The 25,781-nt window shown below is 41.4% G+C and overlaps 1 protein-coding gene across 1 annotated transcript in view; it reads right to left on the minus strand.

The window, feature by feature from the left end:
• Nucleotides 1–5,192: 5,192 nt before the first annotated feature.
• TPH2 (tryptophan hydroxylase 2) overlaps nt 5,193–25,781 on the minus strand; it is a 93,390-nt gene continuing 72,801 nt past the window's right edge. The window contains exons 9-11 of the mRNA XM_081128221.1: nt 15,548–15,643; nt 6,665–6,798; nt 5,193–6,539 (exon numbers count right to left, since the gene is read on the minus strand). Of these exons, the coding sequence (XP_080984347.1) occupies nt 6,365–6,539; nt 6,665–6,798; nt 15,548–15,643 (405 nt within the window). The 3' untranslated portion in view covers nt 5,193–6,364. The remainder of the gene's footprint in view (nt 6,540–6,664; nt 6,799–15,547; nt 15,644–25,781) is intronic.

The raw sequence follows: 25,781 nt of genomic DNA on the forward strand, positions 1-25,781 counted from the left end.
CAAAGCTACCCATGTAAGCAGAGTGACGCCCACTCTCAAAAGGAAAAAAAAACACCTCTGTCGAGGTTAGGTGGGAGTCATGAGGATTTTTCCCTCTGTTCCCATGCAGAGGCTCAAGAGGCAGCCTCAGTCTGGCAATTAGCTGTCAGCCGATCACCAATTCAAATGTGGAGTGGGCCGTGCTGATGATCTGTACTTGCAGTAATCATTTGGCTGGGTGAATCAAATTATGCTTCCAACGCCACTTCAAATCAGCACTGCTATGTCTGCACTCGTGTTCGGCAGTGAGTATTACCCTGCACGTTATTTTCTTTGATGTTGACTATACGTGGGCAAGGGAGAAATTTAGGCTTCTTCTGATTTTTTTTTAAACAGGTTTCTTTTAAGTTCTGCTTAACAGGAAAGACCAAAAAGTTTTAGAGATTTGTGAGGAGGCTAATTAGGATCCATTCCAACTTAATAGCTGGGCTTTCACACTGAAATGGATAAGGGAACATGTTCTGCCCTTGCAAGGTGGAGATTTTTCTTCCAAGTAACTGTCTGATTTGGGAGCCTCATTCTTTCATGATGCCACGTGCAGTGATCAATCAGATGTAATGATCAAAAGGAAGTTTGCCTCAATCAATCCCAATAAACAAATAACTGCTATAGTGGCAAACCTAATGTGTTCTTCACTTCAAATTCACTTGCCAATAATTGGCCTCATTAACGTCTGTGAAGTTAGCTGTTCACTAAAATTGGGCAAGCTGTACATTAGATGTGTTCAGTGGTTTGCAAACCTTTGGGAATAATAGACCTACTGAATCAGCATCTTGCCAGTTCCATGGAAATTAACAAGCTAAAAAGTGAGGAGATTGCAAGAGATCTGGGAGAAGTTCAGGAGAGACCAGGACACTCCTACCACCTTCCTCTAATTAGTATTATCTTTCTCTACCTACAAAGTGAGAACTAGCTTTGCATCTTTTTTAAAGATTTGATTTTGACAGAAAATGAACTTGATTTCTTTGTGCCATCTAGTTTTCAAATTACCCCACCACATCTGTCAGATGTTTTTGTTGTTCAGTTATAAAAACTGTATCCAGACTGGAGTATGAGAATGCTGTTTGCAGGCACCATCACCCCAGATGCCCTTGGGTTGAACATCAGGCTCACTGCGATCTTCCCAAAGAAGGAAATATACTTCCAGCTGCTGCACCAGACCCATCCTTCTCGGAGAGAAGAAATCACAGCAAGTCAACCTTTCTGGGTTATCTCAAGTGTACATTTGGGGAGAGGAAAGGCAGCGGGAAGAGTGGAAATAGACTTAACTAGTTCACTCACATTTGTGTGGCCTATTCCCACAGATAAGGCCAGCGTGAACACAACTATTTAGTTTGTCTGGAAGTGAGGGAGCTTTTTTTGTCCTGAATGACCCTATAGGTCAGCGCCACCAACTTTCACCAAACGCGCCCCATTCTCTGCTTCACTTTTGCTTATGCAGTCAACATCTGTGAGTCATAAGAAAAAAAAATGCATTTGCTTTCCAGTCTGGCTTTTTGTCCTTAAAAGATGTCCAGGGCACGTTTAGCATGATGCTGTTTCAACAAAGGGAGCTTTTAGTCTTTGCGAAAGACACAGGATATCACTGGATGTCCGCTTCTCCAGCCAAATGATAACCAACCCCGATTATTCCAGCTTCCCCCAGTGTTTCATCTGACGGATCTGACCGATTTACCTTTGTAACCTATTTAATTACAACTCTTTCGAATAATGTCCACCACGAGCCAGCAAGACGTTGACTCTGCGGATCCCTGGGATTGCAACGGCTCCTACCTGGCTTTACCCCTTCCGCCCTGGCCCCCGCCCCCGCCCCCCAACGCCGCTGCAGTTCATTTCTACACAGCGCTCTGAGTAACCTCTTAAAAAATGTGAATCAGCTCTCGTCACGGTCATGCTTGCAGCCCTCCAGGACTTCCCACTGCATTCAGAGTAGACTGACCCCTTCTGGGTCCCTGTATCATCCATCCTTGCCCCCAAGCTGCTCTTATCCTTCCTCCCCAGCCCACTGGCTCTCTCTCTCTCTCTTCCTCAAACACATCGACCTCATTTCGGCCTTTGAGACTTTGATCTTGCTGGTCCCTCTTCCAGGAACGCTCTCCACAGCCCCCTTCATACCTGGCCTCTTCTCACGGTTCTTCATCAAACGCCGTCTGTTCAGGAAGGTCTTTCCTACCCACCCTCCTCCATTTTCTTTATCCCATTACCCTGGTTATTTTCTTCATAAAAGTTGCCAGGATCTTAATCAAAATATCTACTTTTTTGCCTGTATCTCTCCACCAGAACGTTAAGTTTGCAGTGGACATAAACTATATCTTCAGTGTCTGATACAGTCTAAATCACTGAGTGAATGTTATACCTCAAGGAACATCATCTAGAATCACCGCTTCACGTTCCAGAGCTGGTTCATTTTGAACACATGCAAATCTAGCATTAGAAGAAGCTGTATCCCGTCACTACTTCCCAGAATATGAAAATCTGCCTAAGAATCATGTCCCAAAATAAGAGAATGTCTTTGGAAACTGACGAAGAAGAGAGAAAAAACTCAGACACATGGGAAAACTCTGGGCTGCCCTCTTTTTCATTATAAGACAAGGTTCATGAGCGTGAGCACCAGCACTGGATTCTTTAGAAGTTGAAAATTAGATCAAATGAATTGGAGGGCAACTACATCTCGTGTTAATGTTTTCCTCCTTGAAGGAAGAAAATGAGATGATGTGAGCCATGACTCCATTTGGAAATGAAACTTTGTATTTCTATTTGCCTGCACGTTAAAGCACACTGTTTTCCATTTTAGACTTTTCATGTTGGTAAATGTTGCAATGCTTCACATTCATTAGGCTCGAGCCCATTTACTATGTGCAAGCGAGACAAGCACTGATATATCATCCCCATAAAGCATCATTTCTAAATTACACAGTAAATAAATACTAAGTCAGAAGCCCAAGTTTCACAACCCTTACCATTAAAGTTTAAAAGACAATTTTTTTAACCATCTTGGATCAGAGTTCCCTACTCATAAAAGATGCAACTTATGAACAATCTATTATGCTCTTATTGTGCGAGATAAACTGATCATTTAAGAATATACTGGATGCCTGATCCTAACTCACAATGACAAAAATGGTTCAAAAAGGAAACTGGACGGATCAGGTTCTGTCTTTTGCGTAGTGTGATGTGTAGGAATCCTGGTCTTGCTAGGAACCTTAGGTTGATTCCTGATGAGCTGATTACTGAAGTCAGCAGCAAAGCCAAAATAAAGTAGCAATTCATAGTGAGATGACAGTGAGCAAGTGCGTTTAAATTTATAATTGCCCTTGGATCTATTTAATTTAGCTTTAAGTCATGAGGCATAATTGAGACAAATGGTTACACTGAGCAGGTATCAGAGATGACAAGAAACTAGCTGTGATTATTTTGTTGCACTGTTTTCATTTGGGGACTTTTTCTGCCAACATTTTTCCTATGATGGTTATTAAATTTTATAGGATTATTCCCACCATTAGTTGTAATGGCGTTTGCATGTTAAATGCTCACAACAAATGAAAACCAGGATCCCGTTGTTTCACATGGTGAAAACCATGGTAACTGCTATTGCAAATGGAGAACAAATCTAAAAAGAATTGAGTACAGCCCAGGCAGGGTGGCTCAGCAGTTGAGCATCGACCTATGATCCAGGAGGCTGCAGTTCGATTCCCGGTCAGGGCACATGCCCAGGTTTCAAGTTCGATCCCCAGTGGGGGTATGCAGGAGGCAGCCAATCAAGGACTCTCATCGTTGATGTTTCTCTCTCTCTCCCTCTCCCTTCCTCTCTCTGAAATCAATAAAGATATTTTTTTTGAAAAAAGAATCAAGTACAGTAATTCCTCTGCCTTGTGTGATAACTATGTAAGCTCTGTGGGAAAGCTTATTTACTTTGCGACCCTTCTATTTTTGAAACAACAGAGATTTTGCACATGTAAGAAAACTGAAGATGTCACTATAAGCCAATCAGAAGACCGCTCAAATGTTATTTTTGTTGGGGGAATTTGCTTACAATTAAATATAATTCTTCCTTCAGTACATTTAAATAAGAGGTTCCCCTTTTATGAGGCTAGAACGGAAAAGCTTGATAGCTACTTATGGAAGGAGCGTCAATGGCGCCTAAAGCAACACCAAATTATGGAAACAACACAAAGGGCAGACATTAAGAGAAAAGTCAGCAACAAATTCTGGAAATTTCCGGGTTAGTGTTCTGGATTAGTATTTAAAAGTAAATACTCAGGATCATCTAGATCTAGCAAAGCAAGGTCTAAGAAACTAGGCATTTATGGATCTATAAAACTACTGAAAATACAACTACTTGATCTTTCTAGATCCTTTTAGTTTGGTTCAACTTGTTCATAATTTCTCTACCACCAGTAATTTTTCAAGCCACTGTGTCTTTCACTTAGAATAGCATTTAAATTGCATGACTGTCATGTTATACCCACCAAATCCTTTCTCCAAAATGCAGTTGCTCTGAGAATCCTGCAGAAATGAAAGAGCCTCAATATTTAAGATAACCAATATTCAAGCCTCTGATTCTTCGTTTTAATTTTCCCTACCTCTGATGTATGTTTTAACTCTTCCTCATGGTCTTCCCAAACACATTTAGTCCAAAAAGTGTGTCTCATCATGGGCCCATATAAGACTATGAATTAGCTTGAAATTATACGTGATTTCATATTAAAAGGACATCCTTGGAAATTGCTCCATTAAATATTTTAGAAGTGCTGACTTAAAAGTCACTTCAGCCTGTCCTGTGAGGCTCAGCGGTTGAGCACTGACCCGTGAACCTAGAGATCGCTGGTTCGATCCCTGGTCAAGGCTCACGCAGGCTCGATTCCCAGTAGGGGGTGTGCGGAGGCAGCCGACTGACGTTTCTCTCTCATCGATGTTTCTCTCTCTCTATCCCTGTCCCTTCCTCCTTCTCTAAAAATCAGTAAAAAGCATATTTTTTTCCAAAAAGAGTCATTTCACCCTCTTTTCCTTCCCTGCTTTTTCTCTTCTCCCCTTTCCTCCTCCGAGGATTCTATGCCACCAAAGCAGAATGAGGGGAATGGTGGTGTATTTGTTGAAAAAAATCAGAAGAAGATGAAATTCATTCACTTATTCTGCATTTTTTTTTATTTTTTCCACTTAATCACTTGATTATACCTCTTATGGCAAGCATAACCAGAGATTTGTCCAAAATTTGTCACTAATTTTTTTGTCCAAATGTGCCCAAACTTTGGGCAAATAGACAAGACTCCCAGAGATCTGGCTTGGTTTGGGCCTGTGAGAGGAAACATCTGTACTGTTGGCACGTCTTAATCACAAACCAAGTCCTATTTAGTGATAAACATTCACTTTGATAAGCATTAGTTTCCCTTCTCTGACTACCCATAAATACATGCATATACCAAGCTAAACTTCTTAGCAATTCAAAAGCAATATGAAATGGGCTATAAATGTTGGTGCACAACTAACTGTGCTACTTCAACCAAATCACTTAACCTCTCTGAGACTCAATTTCCACGCCTTTGAAAGCAAAGCTCTATGATTTTATTGCCCTCTAAAAGAAATGGGTTAAACACCTGAGCATGATAATTCACTTTATTCCAGCATAAAATTAATAGTCCCAAGATTTATTACCCACTGTTTAGTCTTTCCCAATGTCCTTTCTGGAAGGATTTCCTTCCCATGCTTTGGGAAGCATGCCACAACTTAGTTTCTACAAGGTCAGCGTGACCTATATATCCCATTTCTAAAAAGCTTTCTTTTCTTCCATTGTATAAATACTCAACCTGAAAGTCATTTCAACTAGTGTGTTGCCTCAACAACTTTCAAAACAGAATACTGAATCCTTGTTAATGTGATGGGAAGCTTCATACAATTCTGAGTTTATCTCAAATAATGCTGTGAAAGTACAGAAAGGAGAGACAGTTTCACTGCTATTTTCATATTATCTAATGAACACAGAGGAAAGGCTCAGATCTGAGAAAGAAAAGGTCAAAAACTAGTCATAAGAGGGCTACTTATTACAAATTTTAAATATATGCAGTTTGGTTAAAGACACTAAGCAGGAATGTCAAATCCATTTAAGACATTTAAACATATTACAATCTTTCATACTATGAATGGTTACCTGTCACTGGGTTCTTAATGGTGTTTCACACATTAGCACAGTAAGTTACAAATAGGTAGAGATATACATAATTGCATGCCTACTCTAGCCAAGCCATGACACAGAAAGTTATTGGTGTTATAGGACATTGACTACTAAGCCCCTAAAAGGCCATGCTGGCAACGACACTCGTCCCAGGCATCAAATCCCCAGATACTGGTTCATCTTGTTCAAGGCATCACACACGGTGTTCAAATCGCTGCGGAGATCCTGCACCACGTTTTCAATGCTTCTGGTGTCTTTCAGAATTTCAATACTCTGTGTGTAGGGATTGAAGTATACTGAGAAGGGACGGGTAATTGACTTTGCAAAGTCCCTGCAAAATAAACAGAAACAGAAGGATAGGCGATCGGCGCTGATTGATATGAGAGAGAGACAGAGGGGAGAAACAGAGCCAGAAAAATAAGTTGTGTTCTCTAGATGGGGGAAAAACAAGCTTACCTCATCTTTTCTTTGGCTTCTTCAAAACTTTCCGAAACAAAGTAGGCTTCCTGGAAGGTGGTGATCAGGCACTCCTGTAGGCAGGTCGTCTTTGGGTCAAAGGCTTTCACGCAAGCCTTGTCGGAAAGAGCATGCTGAAAAACACACCACAAAACCCATGCAACTCCCCAGCAAGGCTTCCCAAGTGCCATGACATCACCCTTCTACATCATGCTCAGTCAGTCACTAGTCTGCTGTGAAACACGGAACCCTCCCGGATGTGGGGTAAAGGGAGAGGGGTTTTTGTTGCTGTCGTTGTTGATTTTAAGTCTAAGTGCCAAAGGAAAAAAATGAAATAACGGTATTATTTTATTTATAACCAGCCAAATTCATACTGAAAAACAGTTGAGAGCTGTATCCCAACAGAAAAGGAATTTTGAATCTATGCTTAGAAGCAGGGATAGCATAAATATGGACCTCAATTTATTGCTGTAAGCAATGAAATTTCACTTAAATGGCAGAAGTGATAATTACCTGCATGGAGAGGTAATTGGGACTCTGGCTAAACTATCTGCAGACTCACTGAGAGACACTTTGAGGCCAGGTACTGTGTACGAACAGTCTGGAGTGGGCCTGCCTATTTGAGGATATTTGCAAAGCATTCATTTACCTTCCACCCAGTACAACAGAGCAATATACAGCAAAAAAATATTTCCAGGTGGGAACGAAAGAGCTAATATTAATAGTTATAGTTATGCCCAGAGCAGGCATTAGGAAAACAGGAAGGCCAGGGCAATTGCTCTTTGAACCTTCCTTAGCACCATTCAGCTCACTACAGGGCTGGCCCGAGGAACAGCAAGGAACAATGAAGGATTGGATTCTCAAGGTAAGTTCAGTGATGCTAAAAGTTTGTGGTCGTTTCCTGCCACGTGCCACCTGCCTATTTATAGACCCTGGATGGATGATTCGCAAAAGGAATGTGCATAAAATCACTAGGGAGCTCGTGAAAATGCAGATACCCAGGCCTCAATTTTATTTGGTAGGTCTGGACAAATCCCAGAAATCTGCATTTTAAAGGCATCCAAGGTGACTCAGACCTAAGTGGTTGTGAACTATATTTTGTAAATATTCCAGTAGATTCTGTCTCTTTCTTCATTTCAAGGGTAAATTAGTTGGAAGAGAAAGGAAAGGTGAGGCAGAAACTGCCCTGGAGTTGAGAAACTTGGGCTCTGGTCCAGGTGCTGCCACTGGGTGACCTTGGCAAATTACTTCACCTCTCTGTGCCCCCGTTTCCTCAACTGTAATTGAGAGTTTTGGGCTGTGTGATTTCTACTTCAACCTCTGGATTCTACCCAGAGCACTTTACTACGTTCTCCATCTCTAACTGCTAAGGTTGCCTAGAGAAATGCTGGCAAACCTTCCCTGTAAAGTATTCTTGGTGCATTACCTCAACAATTTCAAAACATGTGGAATGATTTGCAGCCTTCCATGAAGAAGGCTGTGGTTCCCTAAGTTTAAAAATATAATTGTGAACCAAAGGGCTGCAAGAGAAAGGGTGCGTGGCCCCACCCTGTGATTTGCTTTCTCGAAAGTTCTGTTATCCAGATCAATGCATATATGAATCAGGGGATGCGGAGGGCATCTCTAAGTGAACTCATTTTTTTGGCCCACAAACAACTTCATTATAAGCAGAAGGTCACTACACCTGCACATGCATCTGTGCCAGATTCAGTGCAGTGCAGTGAATACCAGGGGATTTGGGTTCCACATGACTAATAATTCTGTCCACATTTTTAAAGCAACTTCAGTTTCAAGAAACAAAATATCCTCTTAGGAGAGCCATTGTTCCTCTGCAAAGAACAGGCCTCCTGTTGGCTTGCACGGGGGTTTCAGAATTAGAAGTTGCTTTCTTTGCAGCCATATACTCTGGGAGCATCTTACTTTAGTGGGTTGCTCTTATTGCCCATTCATCCATCAGTGCATATGAAAGGAAGGAATGTGACTGACACAGTGTCCTTGACCCTTCTCGCAGCCCCACATTCAGGAGCATGGGCTGAGTCAGAGCAGAGCAGTCTGTAAGAACATTCAAGGCACGGCTCCCCTGGGTGTCCCTGCTGAGCCAAAGACTTTTCACTGGGTCTAGGACAAGCACAGAAGGGGGTGAAGCTCATCTGCTACGGTCTGCAATGCTTTGATAGGAAATTAGCAACCATAGCAGTGACTACATGCAGAGAATGCCTCCAGAATATCTGTAAGCAACAACAGAGACTGGAATCAGAGTAGTTTTAGAAAAATGCATCATGTGACAACTCCACTGGATACTCAGATGAGCTTGTTTAGTATTTTAACTGGTAAAGAGGATGAGAGTACAGCAAGAAAAATCCCAGAGGTGCAGGCTGATCTGTTCCAGACTTCAGGAAAAGTCAGTGGGACTCACAGCATATAACTTGAGGCAAAGACCATTAGGCAATACTATTGTGCTTGCCTTATGTAATATTCAAGGGAAAACTGATTGTCCTAAGTTCTCAAAAATGCAGTCTATCCTCAAAAGCCTGCCATGTCCAATATGCTGGTTACCTGCTGAGGGCCTCTCTATCCATGGAGAACAGGACCAGTGCTGCTCCTTGGCTGTTACGAGTATGGGATGATAATAGTACCCAAGGGTCAGCCTGGAGAACAACAAGAGCCTGGAGCTGGGGGAGCAGCCAGTGAGAGAGGCTGACAGACGAAGAGGTGATCACACCTACAAACAGGCTCATTTACCTGATGGGGAGCTCCCCTGTGTGATGACTGCCAGGGACATCCATGCAGCCCATGAGGTCCCCCGTTTCTGAATAGCAGAGCATGGCCCAAGAGATATAAAAAGTATCCACGTCTCTGTTGATTCCAAAGTCCACTGCCCACTGGAGTAAAGTCCTACAGAGTTTGTTCCTCAGCCACTATCCATGTCTCTCTCTAAGCTTCTGGGCTTTGGAGAGCAGCTGTCATTCCCTCTCCTCTATGTCCAGAATGGATTCTCTGTAAACATTGAGCCAAACGGCTAGATGTCCCCAGGGAACTCGGTGGTGAATCCTTCCTGAAGTGCTCTTCAGGGACGCTGAAGTCTGCAAGAATTAATCCATCTTTCTGTGAAGAGGGGCTTTGTGATGCTGAGAGGATCTGGCTGACAGTCTTTTACTCTCAAGCCGTTTTAAAAGTGCAGGAAAGCTTGAGAATCACCTCCTCTCATCTAAAAGGACTGTTTTGGATTTATCCATAATGCTAAAGACTGGGAGCTAGGAGACCAGGGTTCTAAACAAAGCTGTCCCAGACGCAGGGTATCACATGAGGGAAAAATTCCCAGGTTGGGGCACAGTTTCCACTTTGAGAAACTGAAAAGATTGACCTCCATGACTTCTAAAGCTCTTCTTGCAATACAATTTGAGCAGGGCCTATAAATACATAGCACTTATACCACTATCTCCTCCCTCCAACCCAGCCAGCATGAACTGATCCCAGCAGCCTCCCTCCCCCAGCCTGAGGGGCCTTCCCACCCTTCCCACCCAACAGAGATGGCCATTACTATTTAATTGGCTTTGATGTACAAATTAAGATTTATTTGCCATTCCAGCTTTTTAAATTAAAAAGTCTCTTTTCAACATCAAAAATTTCCCAGAACCCAGTTGTTACCTAAAGTTCCTACATGGACTTTGGGCAAGTTTTTCCACCTCTATAAGCCTAACTGCAACCCAGAGATGTGGTAAGAATTAAACAAGGTAATGCATGCAAAGTACCTGGCACATAAGAAGTGCTCAATGTATTTATTTATTATGACTCATTTAGTCTCAAGATGATGCTTGGTGCCCTGGCTGCTGTGGCTCAGTTGGTTGAGCACCAAGAAGTCACCAGTTCGATTCCTGGTCAGGGCATGTGCCTGGATTGAGGGCTCAATCCCCAGTAGAAGGCATGCAGGAGGCAGCCGATGAATGTTTCTCTCTCTCCCTCTTCCTTTCTCTCTCTCTAAAAATCAATAAAAACATATTTAAAAAAGAAAAAGATGGTGCTTGGTGTACATATGCATTCAGCCACAGCTGCCACCACTGGTTCAGCCCTGTCCCCCAGGGGTCTGGAACCCACAGGTAAAGAAACATAGGCCCTAGCTATGAGGCTTCCAGGTCCTGCACTGCAACAGTGCCTGCCCTGAGTTCATCAATGCAAAATCTACCTTCCTCTCAGCCACCCGCCTTTGCAATGACACAGAGTTACTATCTCAACTATTTTAGATGTGAACCCCGTGATCCTCACCCTCTATATTAGGACTGGTTAAAGCTGGGGGGAAACTCAAGTGTGAAGTCAGTTTTACAGGTAGGTTTAGGCCCTAGATTCTGAATAAAATAAATTTGTAAACACCTTTACACACACACTACAATCATCTTTTCCCACATCAGAATAATAAATAGATATACATTTGTATATGCACCTATGTATGTATGTATACTATATAGTTTTTAACTCCCTCAAATGTTCCTCCTGCTGACCAAGCACAATTTGGCACTGACATCTTTATTGCCAAACTGAGGGATGATGGCATTATGCTTTTTTTTCTTTTTTGTATCAGTGATGTTGAAAGTTTCATCAGTTTGAATAAGCTACAACTCTCTCTTTAAGCAATCCTTTCATAAAGGCCAGAGATCAGTTTCCAGCTCCCAGTGCTCCCGCATTTGCTGTGATTATTAAGAGTGCTGGCTTCAGGAAAGGAAAGGGGGGAGGAAGGGCGGAGGAGTGAGCCAGCTGAGCAGCGTGAAGGTGTGGGAGCTCGGAAGCAGTGAGTCCTAACTCTAATCCTAACTCCAGCCACACCGCTGCTGTACCAGAGAACCCTCTTCTCCACAGCCTGGCAGTAATCCTGACCACCTCACAGAGTGCCTGTAAGTGCTAGTAAATTCAAATGACTGTAATAAATAGAAACCTGTTCTCTGAATGCTGATTAATAGCTATAAAAAAACCAGTACAATAAATTCACAGTGCAAGGATATCCTAAAACCAAAGCCAAAATAATAATAATTAAAATTTTTAAACCATCAGCTTTATCAAAACCGGCAAAGGAGAACAGATGTATTTATATGTAATATTCCAGTGACTACTATGTGGTCAGTGCTAAGGCCATTTACAAAAGAAAATCTAATCTTTGCCCTTCAGGAAATAAAGAACTAGATTTTATTTACCATCACCCATGGAAAAAAGGAAAAATTGCCTTTTGCTTTTGAGATGGATTAACTTTTTGAGATAAAACTCACCAATTCATCAATTAGCAATCATTTCCTCACCACCTAATGTGAAGAAACCTCATTGTTGCTTCCCCAAAAGAGCTGATTCAACAAAGACCCATATCAATCACTTTCTTAGAACTTCCCCACTACAGACTCCGACTTCCTTGAAATCTGAAACCTTCAATTGGGGGTTTTTTGAATCAAATAAATGAGCAAGTGAATAACAACATTTTTAAATGAGAGACACATCCCAGGTCAGTTCCGGGTTAAAGAGAAAAAAGTCGTGAAAGGAAAGACACAGGTTAGACTGTGGGTGAATGACAGTCAATTATCCTATTTTCAACCATTTTTTAAGTCAGTTTTCCAGATGACTTAGCTCATATGAACTGCTCTCCACAGTGATGAAGGTAAGAAAAGGTCCTACCAAAACACACTTTTTTCCCCATCACCATTTATCCCCTCTTCCACCTCCACCCCCCCCCCAATCACCACACTGCTGTCCACGTCCATGAGTTCTCTCTTTTTTTCTTTCTTTCTCAATCCCTCCACCCCCCTCCACCAGAGCTGTCTGCCTGCTCTCTATCTATGAGTCTGTCTCTGTTCTTTAGTTCCGTTTGTTCGTTAACTACCCCACGAGTAAAATCATACGGTACTTGTCTCTGATAAACACACTTTTAGAATTTCTGAAAGTTCGTGACAGAACAGATAACTAGAACGAAAGAGAGATTAACCATTGCTGAAATTTCAAAAAAATAATCTTTATGGTTATCAGATTTATGTTAGCTTGTACAAGCTTTTCCATGTTGTTGTTTCTCTTGAAAGATAAAAAGAAGCATTGTCAAAAATTGTAAAAAAAAAAAAAGCATTGTTGTTATCAAAAAATAAGAAAAATGAAAGTTATCCTCCAAACTATAGAACTACTTGGAAATACTTGCTCAGCTCTGAAGTGCAACGTTTATGCCCAGGAAAACCAAGCCCCTTAAAGCACAAATTTTAAAACGTGTTCTGTTCAAGGAGAGAAGGTGAATTGTGGATATTTATGTAAAAATTATAAAGACTACACCAAAGCTTCCAACAACTTAGCTGGGGCCTACATTTGGGCTGCGGTTGGAACAGCAAAAATATTTTACCACATAAGGTAACTAGATTCAAAATTGTAAGAGTGTTTCCGTTGGAATTATTATAATGCTATTAATAAAATTATCCCTACGTAGATCAAGGATTATCATTTGTTCATTTAAGTAAAAGTTAGACTGAAATATTCAGAAGTGCTGTGAGAGGGCTCTGGACGGTGCGGAGCAGGGCAGGGATGGGGTGAGGGGAGGGCTGCTACGGAGAGCATCTACATCACATTATGTATTCTCTGTGAATGATCAGAAGATTTGTCTTGTAGAAAGAATGCCTGAATTGTAAAAATGGTCCAAAGTAGCAATCACAGGGATGTTGGAGTGTTGAAATTTGAGAATGGAAGAATGCTAATGACCAGAGGTGATGGACCAGAACAGGAAGATTCATGGCAGACGATGCCCTTCTGTGTACATGTTTCTGGCTGATTTCCATTTCCAGACGATTCCGTCTGCACCAATAGAAACAAAAACAACAGATTCACCCCAATGCTGCCTACACATGCCTCATTAACCAGATCAGAGGACCCTGTCGAAAGTTGGGGCAATGAGAGAGATTTGTTTCTTTTGTTTCTGGCGTAATTTGTAAACCCTCTGAGGAGAATGTAAATAGATGTAGCTCAAGAGCTACATCATTTTCTGGCTAATTCTTTTTTCGGGGAAATAAAAAAAGCACTCTATAGAAGGCCTGGGTCTCTCAGGGATATGACTTCATTCTATTTCTGTGGGTTCTGGCCACTGAGCGGAGATCAACCCCAAACGGATTTTTTTTGTTGAGAATTTAGTAAAAAATAGTTCATCACATTACATCAGGCTTTTGGTGTGTTAAATATTACCTGTTATCTCAGCCGGGGCAGCTGGGCCCTCGTCAGGAAGCCTTCCCCGGTATGGCCCACTATGTGCCAGGCACATTTGCCACACTGTCTGTATTATGATTGGTTATCTCTTGCACTAGAATGTAAGCTCCTTAATAGCAGGGGTCCCAGGCAGTGTAGCTTCACGGTTAAGCGTTCAGAGCCTGGAGCCTAGGCTGCCTGGACTTGGTTGGGTCCAGCTCCAACACTTATTAGCTGTGCAACCTCGGGCAAATTCCTTAATGTCTTTATGCCACAGTTTTCTCATCTGTAATGATAATATTGCTTATCTCAGTACGTTGTTGTGAGAATTAAATGGGTTTATATGCCTAAAGTACTTAAAATACTAAGTTCTATTTAAGTGTCCATTGAGGTAGCTGTCATTTTCTTCTTATTTATTTAAGACTTCTTATTGATTTATTTTTTTTTTTTTTTATTTTTTTTTTTGGTAGAGAGAGGAAGGGAGAAGGAGAGAGAGAGAGACACATTGATGTAAGAGCCAAACATTTATCCCAGCTGACACCTGCACGCCCCCTACCGAGGACTGAGCCCACAACTAAGGCATGTGCCCTGACCAGGAATCAAACCGGCAACTTTTCAGTGCACGGGATGACGCCCAACCAAATCACACCAGCCAGGGCTTCTTGTTCTTATTCTTCATCACTATTATTTGTATCTGTATCCCCCAGTGACTGACACAGTACATGGCACTTAGTAGGTACCCAACCAAATGTTTGTTGGATGACTGAATGGGGTCATAAATTGAGAGGACTTGATAAAATTACAGTTAAGTTACATCTTTCAAGAACAGAAACAACCAAAAAGTTCCAATTTTCATATATTTCTTAATTATATAAGGATAATAAATACTCAAAATAAAAAGCCTAAGATAGTCCAAAATTCTGATCTTAGTCTGAATAATCAAAGAAAGATTAAATTATTTTCAGTACCATTTCCAGATTATATTTCACATCTCATTCTAAATTCATTGAACTTACTATCCCCTGATGATATGGATAGTAATTCTTAAGTAATCAGAATATTTAAATTATCAGATGCCCCAGACCCCAACATTTCTGAATAAATGATCAATTTACTGTATTTGAAAGCAAAAAAAATAGCACTCCTTAGGCATCCCTACACATGTTAGATACCTCTCAGACCATATGTTTATTTAGTCTTTTTCTAAATTGTATCTGTCCACATATGTTTTAATACACATTAATTTTGAAGAAGCTAAAATAATGTCAAGTTTCCCTTTGGGAAATAAATGCTGGGAGTCCATTGGAGCCATGGGGGTGACAGAAGCAAGAGTAGCCAAGGCAGCCTTAAAATTAAGGGAATTTTAATCAGAATCACTGCTAGCTCATTACCCACTTTTCAGCACTAAACTTAGGGCAGGCATTTGTTAGACATCACTGAGCATACATTTGTCATTCCTGTTGATTGTGCACATAGCTGCTCATCCATTTAAGTCACACCACAAACCCAGAAAGGCACGACCCATTTTCAGAGGAGCAAAAAGTTAGGTTAGCACCCACATCGAGGTGCCAACTCCTCTGTGTTAAATATTTATGGAGTATCTGCAAGCTGAAATGCACAGACAAACAAATCGATATTTTCCATGACCTTGAACCAGTTTGCTTGGGAAGGATACTTTCATTCACAGTTTCATACCTTTAATTCTCCAATGGAAGAAAGTAGTCCTGCTCCATATGCCCGCAGTTGACCTTCCTGTTTGCAAAGGCCAAACTCAATTGTAAAGAAATAGCACTGGAAAAAAAATCAACACACATTCAGTAAACTGGTGAACAAGTTCTTCTATAGAATAAAATGGCACCCAAAATAAAATGGTGCCCTGTGCATAATTTCTTCAACCATGTCAATTTACATACATTTGAATCAAAAACATTTCTTGAAATCTATTTTCTTGCTTAATAATCCCTTCCTAAGTTAAAGGTATACAGAAAAGGTATCAATTACTAAAAGTCCTATGCTTGCTAGATTCAGAAACCCCATGAGTCAAATCAGATGCCATGCAATAATTTTAAAAATAAAAAAACACAGATTTAGAAATAAATGAATATGTCACAGAAATAATGCTGTAAGAATATGCTATTATATTTACTAAGTTGTGTTTCAGTGATATCAATAAGTTTGTGCATATGTGAAAAAATAACTTAGAACCTAGTAATCCCAAACTGATTTTTGCAGTTTGTTTATTAATTCAACAAACTTTTGTTGAGTACCTATGGGATGCCAGTGCTTGGTAAAGAAATAAGAGAGAGGTCAATAAAGCAAGTACATGCCCTACTAAACTACCAAAACCACAATTTTAGTATGTTTTTTAGCGAGATCTTTAATGTATATCGATCTATATACACATACACATATATAATGTATGTGTGTATAAATACGCATATGAATATATATAGTAAGAACCATTTTATTGACCTGAGTTTTATCAGAATCAACCACTACAACTTTCCCAAGATATTAAAATCCACAATTTTTTTGTTGAGTTTCAAAAATTAACCTAGACAGACAGAAATCTCTGTACAACCAAAAACTCACAATGCTCTTGAGAGAGGCTGAAATCACACTATTTTTGCTTTAAGAGAAAAGTGAGATGCTGACAATGAGCAATAAAACTTGCATCAAATTAACGCTGTCCTGCATTAGTGATGACAGAGTGCTGAAGGTGTTGAGAAAGAGGAGAATTTAAACGCTCCTGTAAAGGGACAGAAAATAATATTCTAGCCCATGGGAGTTGGCTCTATTTTTATATGGAGGTTAACATGCCCCCTAGTTCAGGAGGGTTTTCTATTTTTTCAGTGTAAGGATGATCTGCAGTTGCATGGGCTAATGATGCCCTGCAGCACTGGGCTGGACCCAAAGGACTGGTCAGTCCAGGTCATGGAGCTAAACCTCCAGAAGCAAAGTCTCTTTTCTTGGTTCACCTCCCAAGGAAGCTAAGATTATAGCCCTTCCTACCCCCATTACCCCAGTGCCTACCAGCACTCCTTACTTTGTTCTGACTTTTCTTTCTTTTCCATCACACCACTTTTTGACATGGTCTTCAACTTATTTATGTATAGTATGTACCATTTGTCATCTGTCTCTCCACCCTAGATTATAAACTCCATAAGAACATGTATCTGTTTATCTAGAACAGGGTTTCCCAAGCTCAGCACTACTGACATTTTAGGCTAAATAATTCTTTATTGAGTGGAGGGAAGAGGGACAGGTCCTGTATATTGTGGAATGTTTACTGGCCTCTACTCACTAGATGCCAGTACCACCAGCCACCCCAGTGGTAACCACCACAAATGTCACTAGACATTAAAAAATGTTCCCAGGGGAGCAATATCACTCCTGGTTGAGAACCATTGATATAGAATAGTGTCTGAAACATAATAAGAGCTCCCTAAGTATTTGGTGAATAAATAAACAAATAGTGAATGAAAGAATTATCTCTAAGTTAGGCCTGTTGTGTGGCAGTGTGACCTGGAGGAAAGAAACATGAGGAGGCCTAAGTTCTAGTCTAAGCCCTGCTTTTAATTAGCTATGTGACCACAACCTCTCCAGCATGTAGTTTTTCTGCCTGTGGCATCCATCCATTCATTCATTCAGTTATTCTACAAACACTCCCTGAGCACCTATTATTTGGCAGACGCTGCTTTAGCTGTTAAGGATATGCCATAAGTAAGGCAAAGAAGTCCCCATCACCATGAAGCATATGTGCTATACTGAGATGAGACAGACAACAATAACAACAACAAAAATCAACACACAGAAGAATTTCAGGTAGAATATGCTATATAAATAAAACCATGTAATGTGTCAGATATTAAGTAAAAGACATGGCTATTTTAGATGAAGAGGTCAGGGAAGGCCTCTCTGAGGGAGGAATATTTAAACTGCAACCTGCTTGAAAAGCAGCTTTTTGTGCAAAGATCTAGGGGAAAGAGTGTTCCCAGCAGAGGAAGTGCAAAGGCCCTGTGGCAGCAATAGATTTGTATTTCCAAGGACAATGGAGTCATTGAAAGGTTTAGGCCTGGAGAGAGACATGTTTTAATTTAGTTTTCAAGAGATCATGCTGGTGCTGGGTAAAGAATAGATTATAGAGGGGCAAGAGTGAAAGCAGAGACCAGTTAGAAGGAAGTAGCAGCCTAGAGACAAGAGAGCTGAGTGACTTAGAATAGACTTGAACCAGGAGTAGCAGGGGATTGGGAGAAGGAATTATCACAGAGGCCTCTCATGAGAAGAGCCAAAATAAGAGATGAGAATATGTTTTGGGAAGTTAAAATATAGCCCTCCAAAGTCTGTCCTCTAAAAAAATTTGCACAATACTGAACGCAATGAAGTGAAATGGTCATACATTCATAAAACAAGAAGACTGAAAGTTCAGCTTCCTATTTCATCAAAAGGAAAACTCAAGTTTAAGGAGATGAAATGATTTACCCAGGACCAGTCTACATGGTGACATTTAAGAGATCTAGAGCTCAGTACTTTAAAGTTTCCAGGTAAAAGATTAATAGATGCATGATTTTCCCTTGCAACCAAAAAAATGGAAAAATAGAAGTCAAACAGGAAAATTCGAATCTCATAGCATCTTCTTAGTGTGTCTTTAAGTGAATTCCCCAATGTATATTGCATTTCTAGCACATGATGTGATATCCTTGGAGCCTTAACATTGCATACAGAAGTGTTTGTGGGGGGGAAATGTGCTGCCATGTTCAAAGCCTCCAAAATACATATATGGAGACAGTTATAGGAGCATTTAGGTCAGCCTACTAAGAGCATCTTTCATTTCCCTTATGCTACATCATAGAATACATAATGCAAGGTCATGGTTATGACCTAAATCAAAACAGGCTGAGGGAGCCCCTGAGAAAACCTGGTGTGCTATTGTAGTCTTCACATAGATTTGGCATCCCATCCCGTTCTAAGGGGAATTAAAAGGTCTGCATTAACTCAACTAAAGATTCAAAGCTAAATCCATTATTGTATCTTTAGCCCATGTGCTCCTAGAATCAGGGCAACCTCAGAGAGAAGAGCCACTGCGTACCCCCCTTCCCATCACTCGGAACACTCTCAGGCCCCATTCCTCGTCTGAGAGTCCTTCCAGAAACTCTGCCTTACACCGCTCCACCTGCTCATTTCCTTTCTCTACCTTGCCTGTTGGTTTCCTACTGTCCTCAACCACGGTAGGTGCCTAGATGCTGTTTCTACAGCCCACTCTCCCCAGAGAATTAAGACCTTTTGCTCTGAGACAGTTTTCTATTTGTAGCTCTAAGTGTGGCTAACAGGTAAAGAAAAATGGTAAAATGTACCTGAACCTCAGGAGTTGGCAAAATTTGAGTTACAGACTGGCTGGGAATATTTTTTTTTTTCTGTTTTCAGTAGCCGCTGAGACCTCAAAATGCAGGCTGCTTTGGTCATGGTCACTAACGGGGAGGAGGGGCAACTGCTCATTTCCTCCGTCTGGCATTAAATGCAAAGCCTGCTTAGAGCTGATCTGGGTGACCCCTTGACGACCTTTCAGAATTCAAGGCTAACTAACTGCTTCTGAAACTTTTAAGAAAATATCATTTGTTTTCCTCAGAGGATTCTCCAGATGTGGAGCTATTATATAATCCCTAGAGATTTACCAAATAAATATCCTCCCTATTATTTAAAAAGCCAAAGACGAAACAAACAAAAACACAACCCTGAACCTTCTAAGAACACCAGTAAAAGAGAATTGCAGATTCTTGGCCACTAATGCCTTTGAAACAGAAACAAATAATAATAGTAAGACTAACACCTCCCAAATTGAAGGGTACCTTTCATCACAGCTGACATTCATGAATTCCAAGTTTTACATACCACTAATTATATGTAATTATTTATAAATATTTTATTTGGATATAATTACATATAATCATTAACTGAAAACCAAAACAGGAATGATAGATTGGACCTCTTCCACAGAAAAAAAAAAAAAGCAGAGTCATTTACATACATAGAGTCATTAAGCAGAAGAAAAGTCTGAGTGACAGTCTGAAATCCAAACACTGCTGTGGAGCAAGGTCCAGGACCTGCGCACGCAGAGCGGGTGCTGAGGAAATGAGATAGGTCGCCCAATGCTGCCATCATCAGATCACTCCTGGTAGGACACCACTCTTGCAACAGTTCCTGCGAACCAGAGGGGCAGCAAGGAGAGCTTCGGCGAGCGCAGTTCTGCCTCCATTGAGACTGAGCACACCAACAAAATACACACTGGTCCCACATGGTGATTTACAGAAGCACACGCTGCAACATCCTTCTTATGTTTGGTGTGAGGCACCTGAAGTCTAGCTAAGACACATATTCCAGTTAAAGAGACGAACATTTTTTTTCCAAAGAACTATTGATGGAAAAGATATTTATTGTTCCAATTTCCCTCTTAAAGGGTCCTTTTGCCTCCCGCTTCTCCCATTCCCTGAATCCATGAAATAACTATAGAACCTCTTCCTGAGAGTCATGCTATATTCTTAAACTGGATTAAAATGGTACACACAAACTTCTAGGAGGAAGCCCAGCTGTCCTACTTCTTTCACTTTCTCCAAGAGAGTGGCTACACACATCATTTAATAACTGCCTAAGTGAGTGAGTGAGCAAGTGAGTGAGTGATAAGTTTTCTCTGCCACCTTCACTAAAAATTTGATCTTTACATACTGGTAGTATATATTTTAAAATAATCACACACATCATTCCACATCTAGAATTCCATTAGCCACAAATCTTGAAAGCAAGAAGCTGGCAAAGAGTTTGAAAAAGCCCTAGCTGAGATGTGTTACACATAACAAAAAGTAACGTGCTAAATTTGATTTACTTTCTGTATAAAACAACCCCTCAGGCCCTCCCCCAGATCCTATTTATCTTCATCTTGTACACAGTTCAAACAAAGTTTACTTACGTAGCTTCCAAGCCCACACCCTAACATAAGAGGGGAGCAAGAAAAATATACGAAAAGCAAGCCCAACAACTCAGAAAGCACAGAAATATAGTATTTGAGTAAACAACACTGAACACTTCCATACTTGAAGTTATCACTAAACAACAGAACTCAACAATGATGCTAAAACATCAGGATAATAAAGAAACTTAGCTAGAAGGCTTCCCAGTTTAATAAAGTGTTCTCATATATGTTATCTTATTTCTAACTTGAGATAGAGCGGTTATTATCATTTCCATTTTATAGATGGGAAAACTGAGGCTCAATGTTTAAGTGATTTTCCCTGGAATCCACAACTCCCGGTTGGCAGAGCTAGGAGTCAAGCTCATTTCTTAATGCAAAGCCAGCTTTCTTTCCTCCCTCAACAAGTACATGTATGGATACAGGGCCACTATCAGCCAGTCACACAGGCACAGCAGTTCCTATTGCTGAAAAACTGAAATAGAGCCATAATTGGGTATGAAGTGCTACTACCCCAAATCCCCATGTGCCCCAGCCACTCACAATGCCCCAGCCCCCATCTGGGCTCCATGCCCCTTCCACCACCATGTCATGATCTAACAAATAAAGACTCAATGCCTGTAAAGCCGGGACCTCCAGAACCCTGCTCTACATGATTCTAACGAGCATCTGTTCTACTGGCTGCCCATGTCATAAAAAAAGATCAGTCCCATAAGGGAAGACTGTCACTCAAAGATGTTCTAACATCAGATGTCTGCACCTCTGATAAATGCAGATAAAAACACACAAAAGGGGGTCTATGTCCCACAGTCTTGCTTTCAGTGTTTTCTCTAACATTTTTCCATGCTCGAATAACCAGTAATGTTAAAGAATACATTTGAACCATTGTTTAAAAGGTGGAGACCATTCAAAGTGCCCTTCCCGCTCACCCCCAGATACAGCAGGTTGAATTTTAGCTACATCAAAATTCAATTTACAAGCAGTAAGTATCTTCTCACCTTTGGCCAAAATTCCCTCAGTCTTGATTAAATTACAGCTGATAATAGGATTGGAAGAGTGAAGCTCAAGAGCATAGCAGGAAACTTTAGCATAGAAATATTAAGGCAATACAAATCAACAAAAATAGGGAAACAAAAGTGAAAATGGAAGCTTCCTTGCTTAAACCATCATTCAAACATCACTAGACAGGAAACTTCCCACCAGATAACAACTTTTGTTGTTGTTTCTTTAACTATTTAAACTGCAAAGACTCCCAAGAGCCACACATAAAGCCAGATCTCATTAGGTGCAATGACGACCCCGATGCTTTATTTGCAGAACAAGGGCTCCTGACTGACAAAGCTCTCTGGGACTGGGCTTCAAGAAACAGCAGAAAGGGAGATTGTGCATGCTTCATGATTTTGCCCTGAGCTAGTCCTGGGTGAAATAAGAGTGTAGGCAATGCTAGAAACTTACAGCTGAAAGACACTGGTCACCTGAAGTCCTAGGGCTACAGCTGCTCTGTAACCACAGACCACTCTCACCACTCTTGGAGCCTCCCCTTGGCAAAAGAAAGCCATTCCTCACATGTTCACAGATATGGGGGCCAGTCGCTGCACAGATTCCAAATACTATTGTCTGTATGCCTCAAGCCACTGCAGCTACACCTAGATATCTAGACTCATATTTTACCACGAGCCTGTAAATGAAAATCACCGTAGCTCTTACCAAGTCACAACATAATCAAAATACACTTTTTAATTTACATTTATTAAATTCTACTGCGCTAAACTCTCGTTGAGATTACAAAGGTACGTAAAGATATGGTTCTATGCCAGAAACATGCCATGTGAATGGGAAGACCGAAGTAATATAAAAACAATAATTAAACTCTGCTGTTTTACCCCACCACAAACTTCTCAGTCTTGAAATGACAGTGTGCTCATCAGTCTTGGAACACAAAGAATATGAAGTCTGTGTTGAACTTTGAAAGATAAATGAAACCTTGGGAGGGTTTCGGAAAGAGGGAAAATTACTGAAAATAGTAAGGTCAAGGGGTTGAGGGAGGGAGTGACTTAAAAGAGCCCAAAATGTACATCATGGGTTTTGGCCAGTGATGCAGGGCTATGAAAGATTTCACAACTAAAAGAAGAGATAGATGCAAAGAGGGAGTTTATTTTACTTTCCCCTAGAAAGGAAAGGGCCGGTGCATGCTAATCAATACAAGGGCAAGGAACCAAAGGCCAGCCTTGGGTGTTAAGCACACACTGTTGCTAGGCAATAAGGAAGGGAGGGGTTTGGATTGTTTTGAACAGACACCAGGGAGGTTGTCTTGAAAAGCTACAGTTTGTGTGCTTTCCAGGAGACAGTCCGGCAGATGTCGTAGGAAGGTGTCTTATCAGTATTTCTCCCAAGCCTGTAAAAATGCTTATAGTAAAAGTTATGAGAAGTTCAAAAGAGGCTTGTTGGAAAGGGAAAGGTACTTTCTATTAATTCCTTGGTGTGAATTATGCCAGAGATGTGAAAATAGCAGGGAGGAAGGGGATACAAGAATGTAGCCTTGAAAGTAGCTTATCTTGTCTGCAGTTTGAACCAGAGGCGCTGTTTGAATTAGAGGAGCCACTAATCTTGGGGTTTAATTACCAGGTGCTTCTCATAAATTGTGGAGGGCCACAGCAAAGAAAAAGAGAGGCCTAAAAGAGAGGCTTTTTTCTCTCATTACAATGGGGAGAGAGAGGTAAGTTAAACTATGGACCATGGCAGATCATAGGCTCCACTTGACTGGGTAGACTGCCGCTTTGACCAGTGACTCTCCTCAAATCGAGACAGACAAAAACAAGGCGAGAAAAAGAGGAGGACCGGGATTTGAGTAACTCGTCTTGTCAGCTAGAAAACAATGACCTGAATTGTGCAAACAGCATATATTGTCTTAGGTTAACAACAGCCATCAAATGAATTAAAATGTAAAAACCTAAGCTCTGAGGAAACATTATGGCAAACCTTGTGGAAAATTGATCATCAACTATAAGAGGACTGTCCATTGGAGAAAAAAAGTGTCAGCAGAAAACAACTTTTATGGAAGAACATATCGACATAGGCAATTTCCAGCAGCACTGTTTTAGTCCAGTTTTTCTGTGTGGTTCTTAATACCGGTTCCTATATCTTTCAGGTTGCTTTCAAGAACAAATGGATCTCATTTAAATGCCCTCCAGCCATTTCAGTTTTATTGCCCCTTCTTCAGCTTATCTGAGAGCATTTTCAATTTCAAAGGAGACCACCTGACTTACTATCATTTAACATTTACTAGTTTTTACGTTAGGCTTTAATGGTATTTTTTTCTTTCTTTTTTTTGTTAATCCTCAATTTTTCCATTGATTTTTAGAGAGAGAGGGAGGGAGGGGAGGGGAGGGGAGGGAGGGAGGGAGGGAGGGAGGGAGGGAGGGAGGGAGGGAGGGAGGGAGGGAGAAAAAAAATCGATGTAAGAGAGGCGCAGCGATTGGTTGCCTCACACACGCACTGGGGGTTGAACCTGCAACCCAGGTACGAGCCCTTGACTGGGAATCGAACCCGAGACCCTCCGGTGCATGGGCCGACACTCTAACCATTAAGCCACACCAGCCAGGGCTTTCAAGGTATTTTTTTATTTAAAAAAGAAGAAAAGAAAAAAGAAACATCCCTCATTCACTTCCTCCCACTCACGGACTAACAGGAGTGACAAGCATTCACTTACCATCAGTGACACCCAGCAGTTGGTCCATGTCCCTAAAACCTTGCTGAGACACACCCACCATACGACTCTCCAACCCCGGGGCTCAATGGCAGGTCACAATGCCCATATGGTAGCCCAATCACAAAACTTCAGTCCCCACTGCCCCAGAGTAAAGGTCCAAACTTCTTCCTATGGCAGAAAAGATCCTTTAAGACCTAGCCCCTGCCTCCTGCAGACTCCCCTCTCAGCCCTCTTTCTCCCTATTGCCCACCCCTCAAGGACTATTTGCAACTGTGCAGACTAACATCCTATCTTTAGCTTCCCACCTAGGCCTTTGCACACACCTTCCTTCTGTCTGGAGGGCTCTTGTCAACACCATCACCTTTGCCTAATCCCTGCCTGTGCACCAGGTTAGGTGGTCCCCTTCTCGCAGTCAGTGTAGCACGTATGGATCCAAACTGAAATTGCCAGTCTTCTTGCCTCTCCCTCCACCAGACCCTGAACTCCCTGAGGTCAGGGACAGGGTATGACTCGGGGGGTTTTTGTTATTGTTGTTTAATGTGTGGTCGATAGCACCCTGCCTGACATGTAGCAGATACTCTACAAATACTGAAGGAAGGGAGGGAATGGTTAGGTAAGAAGAGTTTCTCAGTGGGCCAAGCCAACAGGGTCAGTGCCGATCTTCCAGACCAGTAGCTACTACCATGAGCAAATTTTCTAATATCACAGGCTTTGAAAAGATGAAAAACTTTCTACTATACCCATCAAATCAGTTTTCACTTATGGCTTCAGAAATAGATCTGCTCCTTGACCTCTCTCTCTGGCCCCCTCAATAACAGCCAATGCCCTCCAAGCAGGAGGAAGGGAGGAGCTGGCCCCCTCACTGGGCTTTCAGGAGCCAATATGAAGGCTGATTAACAGGTACCTCCCTCGGAAGCTCAGCAGACTTATGGTTAAGGAGTTTCTGGCCTCTTCCATTACTATAAGCTGCAACTCTGAAAACCCACTGATTCCGACATCTGGATCCTCATCAGAAAATGTCAGGGGAAAGTTTTTCAGTTTGCTGTTTCTGAAAGTTAGAGCCAGCTGGAGACTAGCCAGGGAAAATGCTAACTGCTTGGTCGGAGTATACAGGAGTCTGACTGTGATAGATCCAGGCCCTGAAGTGCCTCACGGCCCAGGCTGCTCAGAATTAGCAGCTTCGAGGAATTTCTCTCGGCATCACTGCCCAGACCTTCATTTAGCAGATGATAACACACAAGATCAGACAGACGCTATTT

Source organism: Miniopterus schreibersii (genome assembly GCF_964146895.1).
Source record: "Miniopterus schreibersii genome assembly, chromosome: 2".
NCBI lineage: Eukaryota > Metazoa > Chordata > Mammalia > Chiroptera > Miniopteridae > Miniopterus > Miniopterus schreibersii.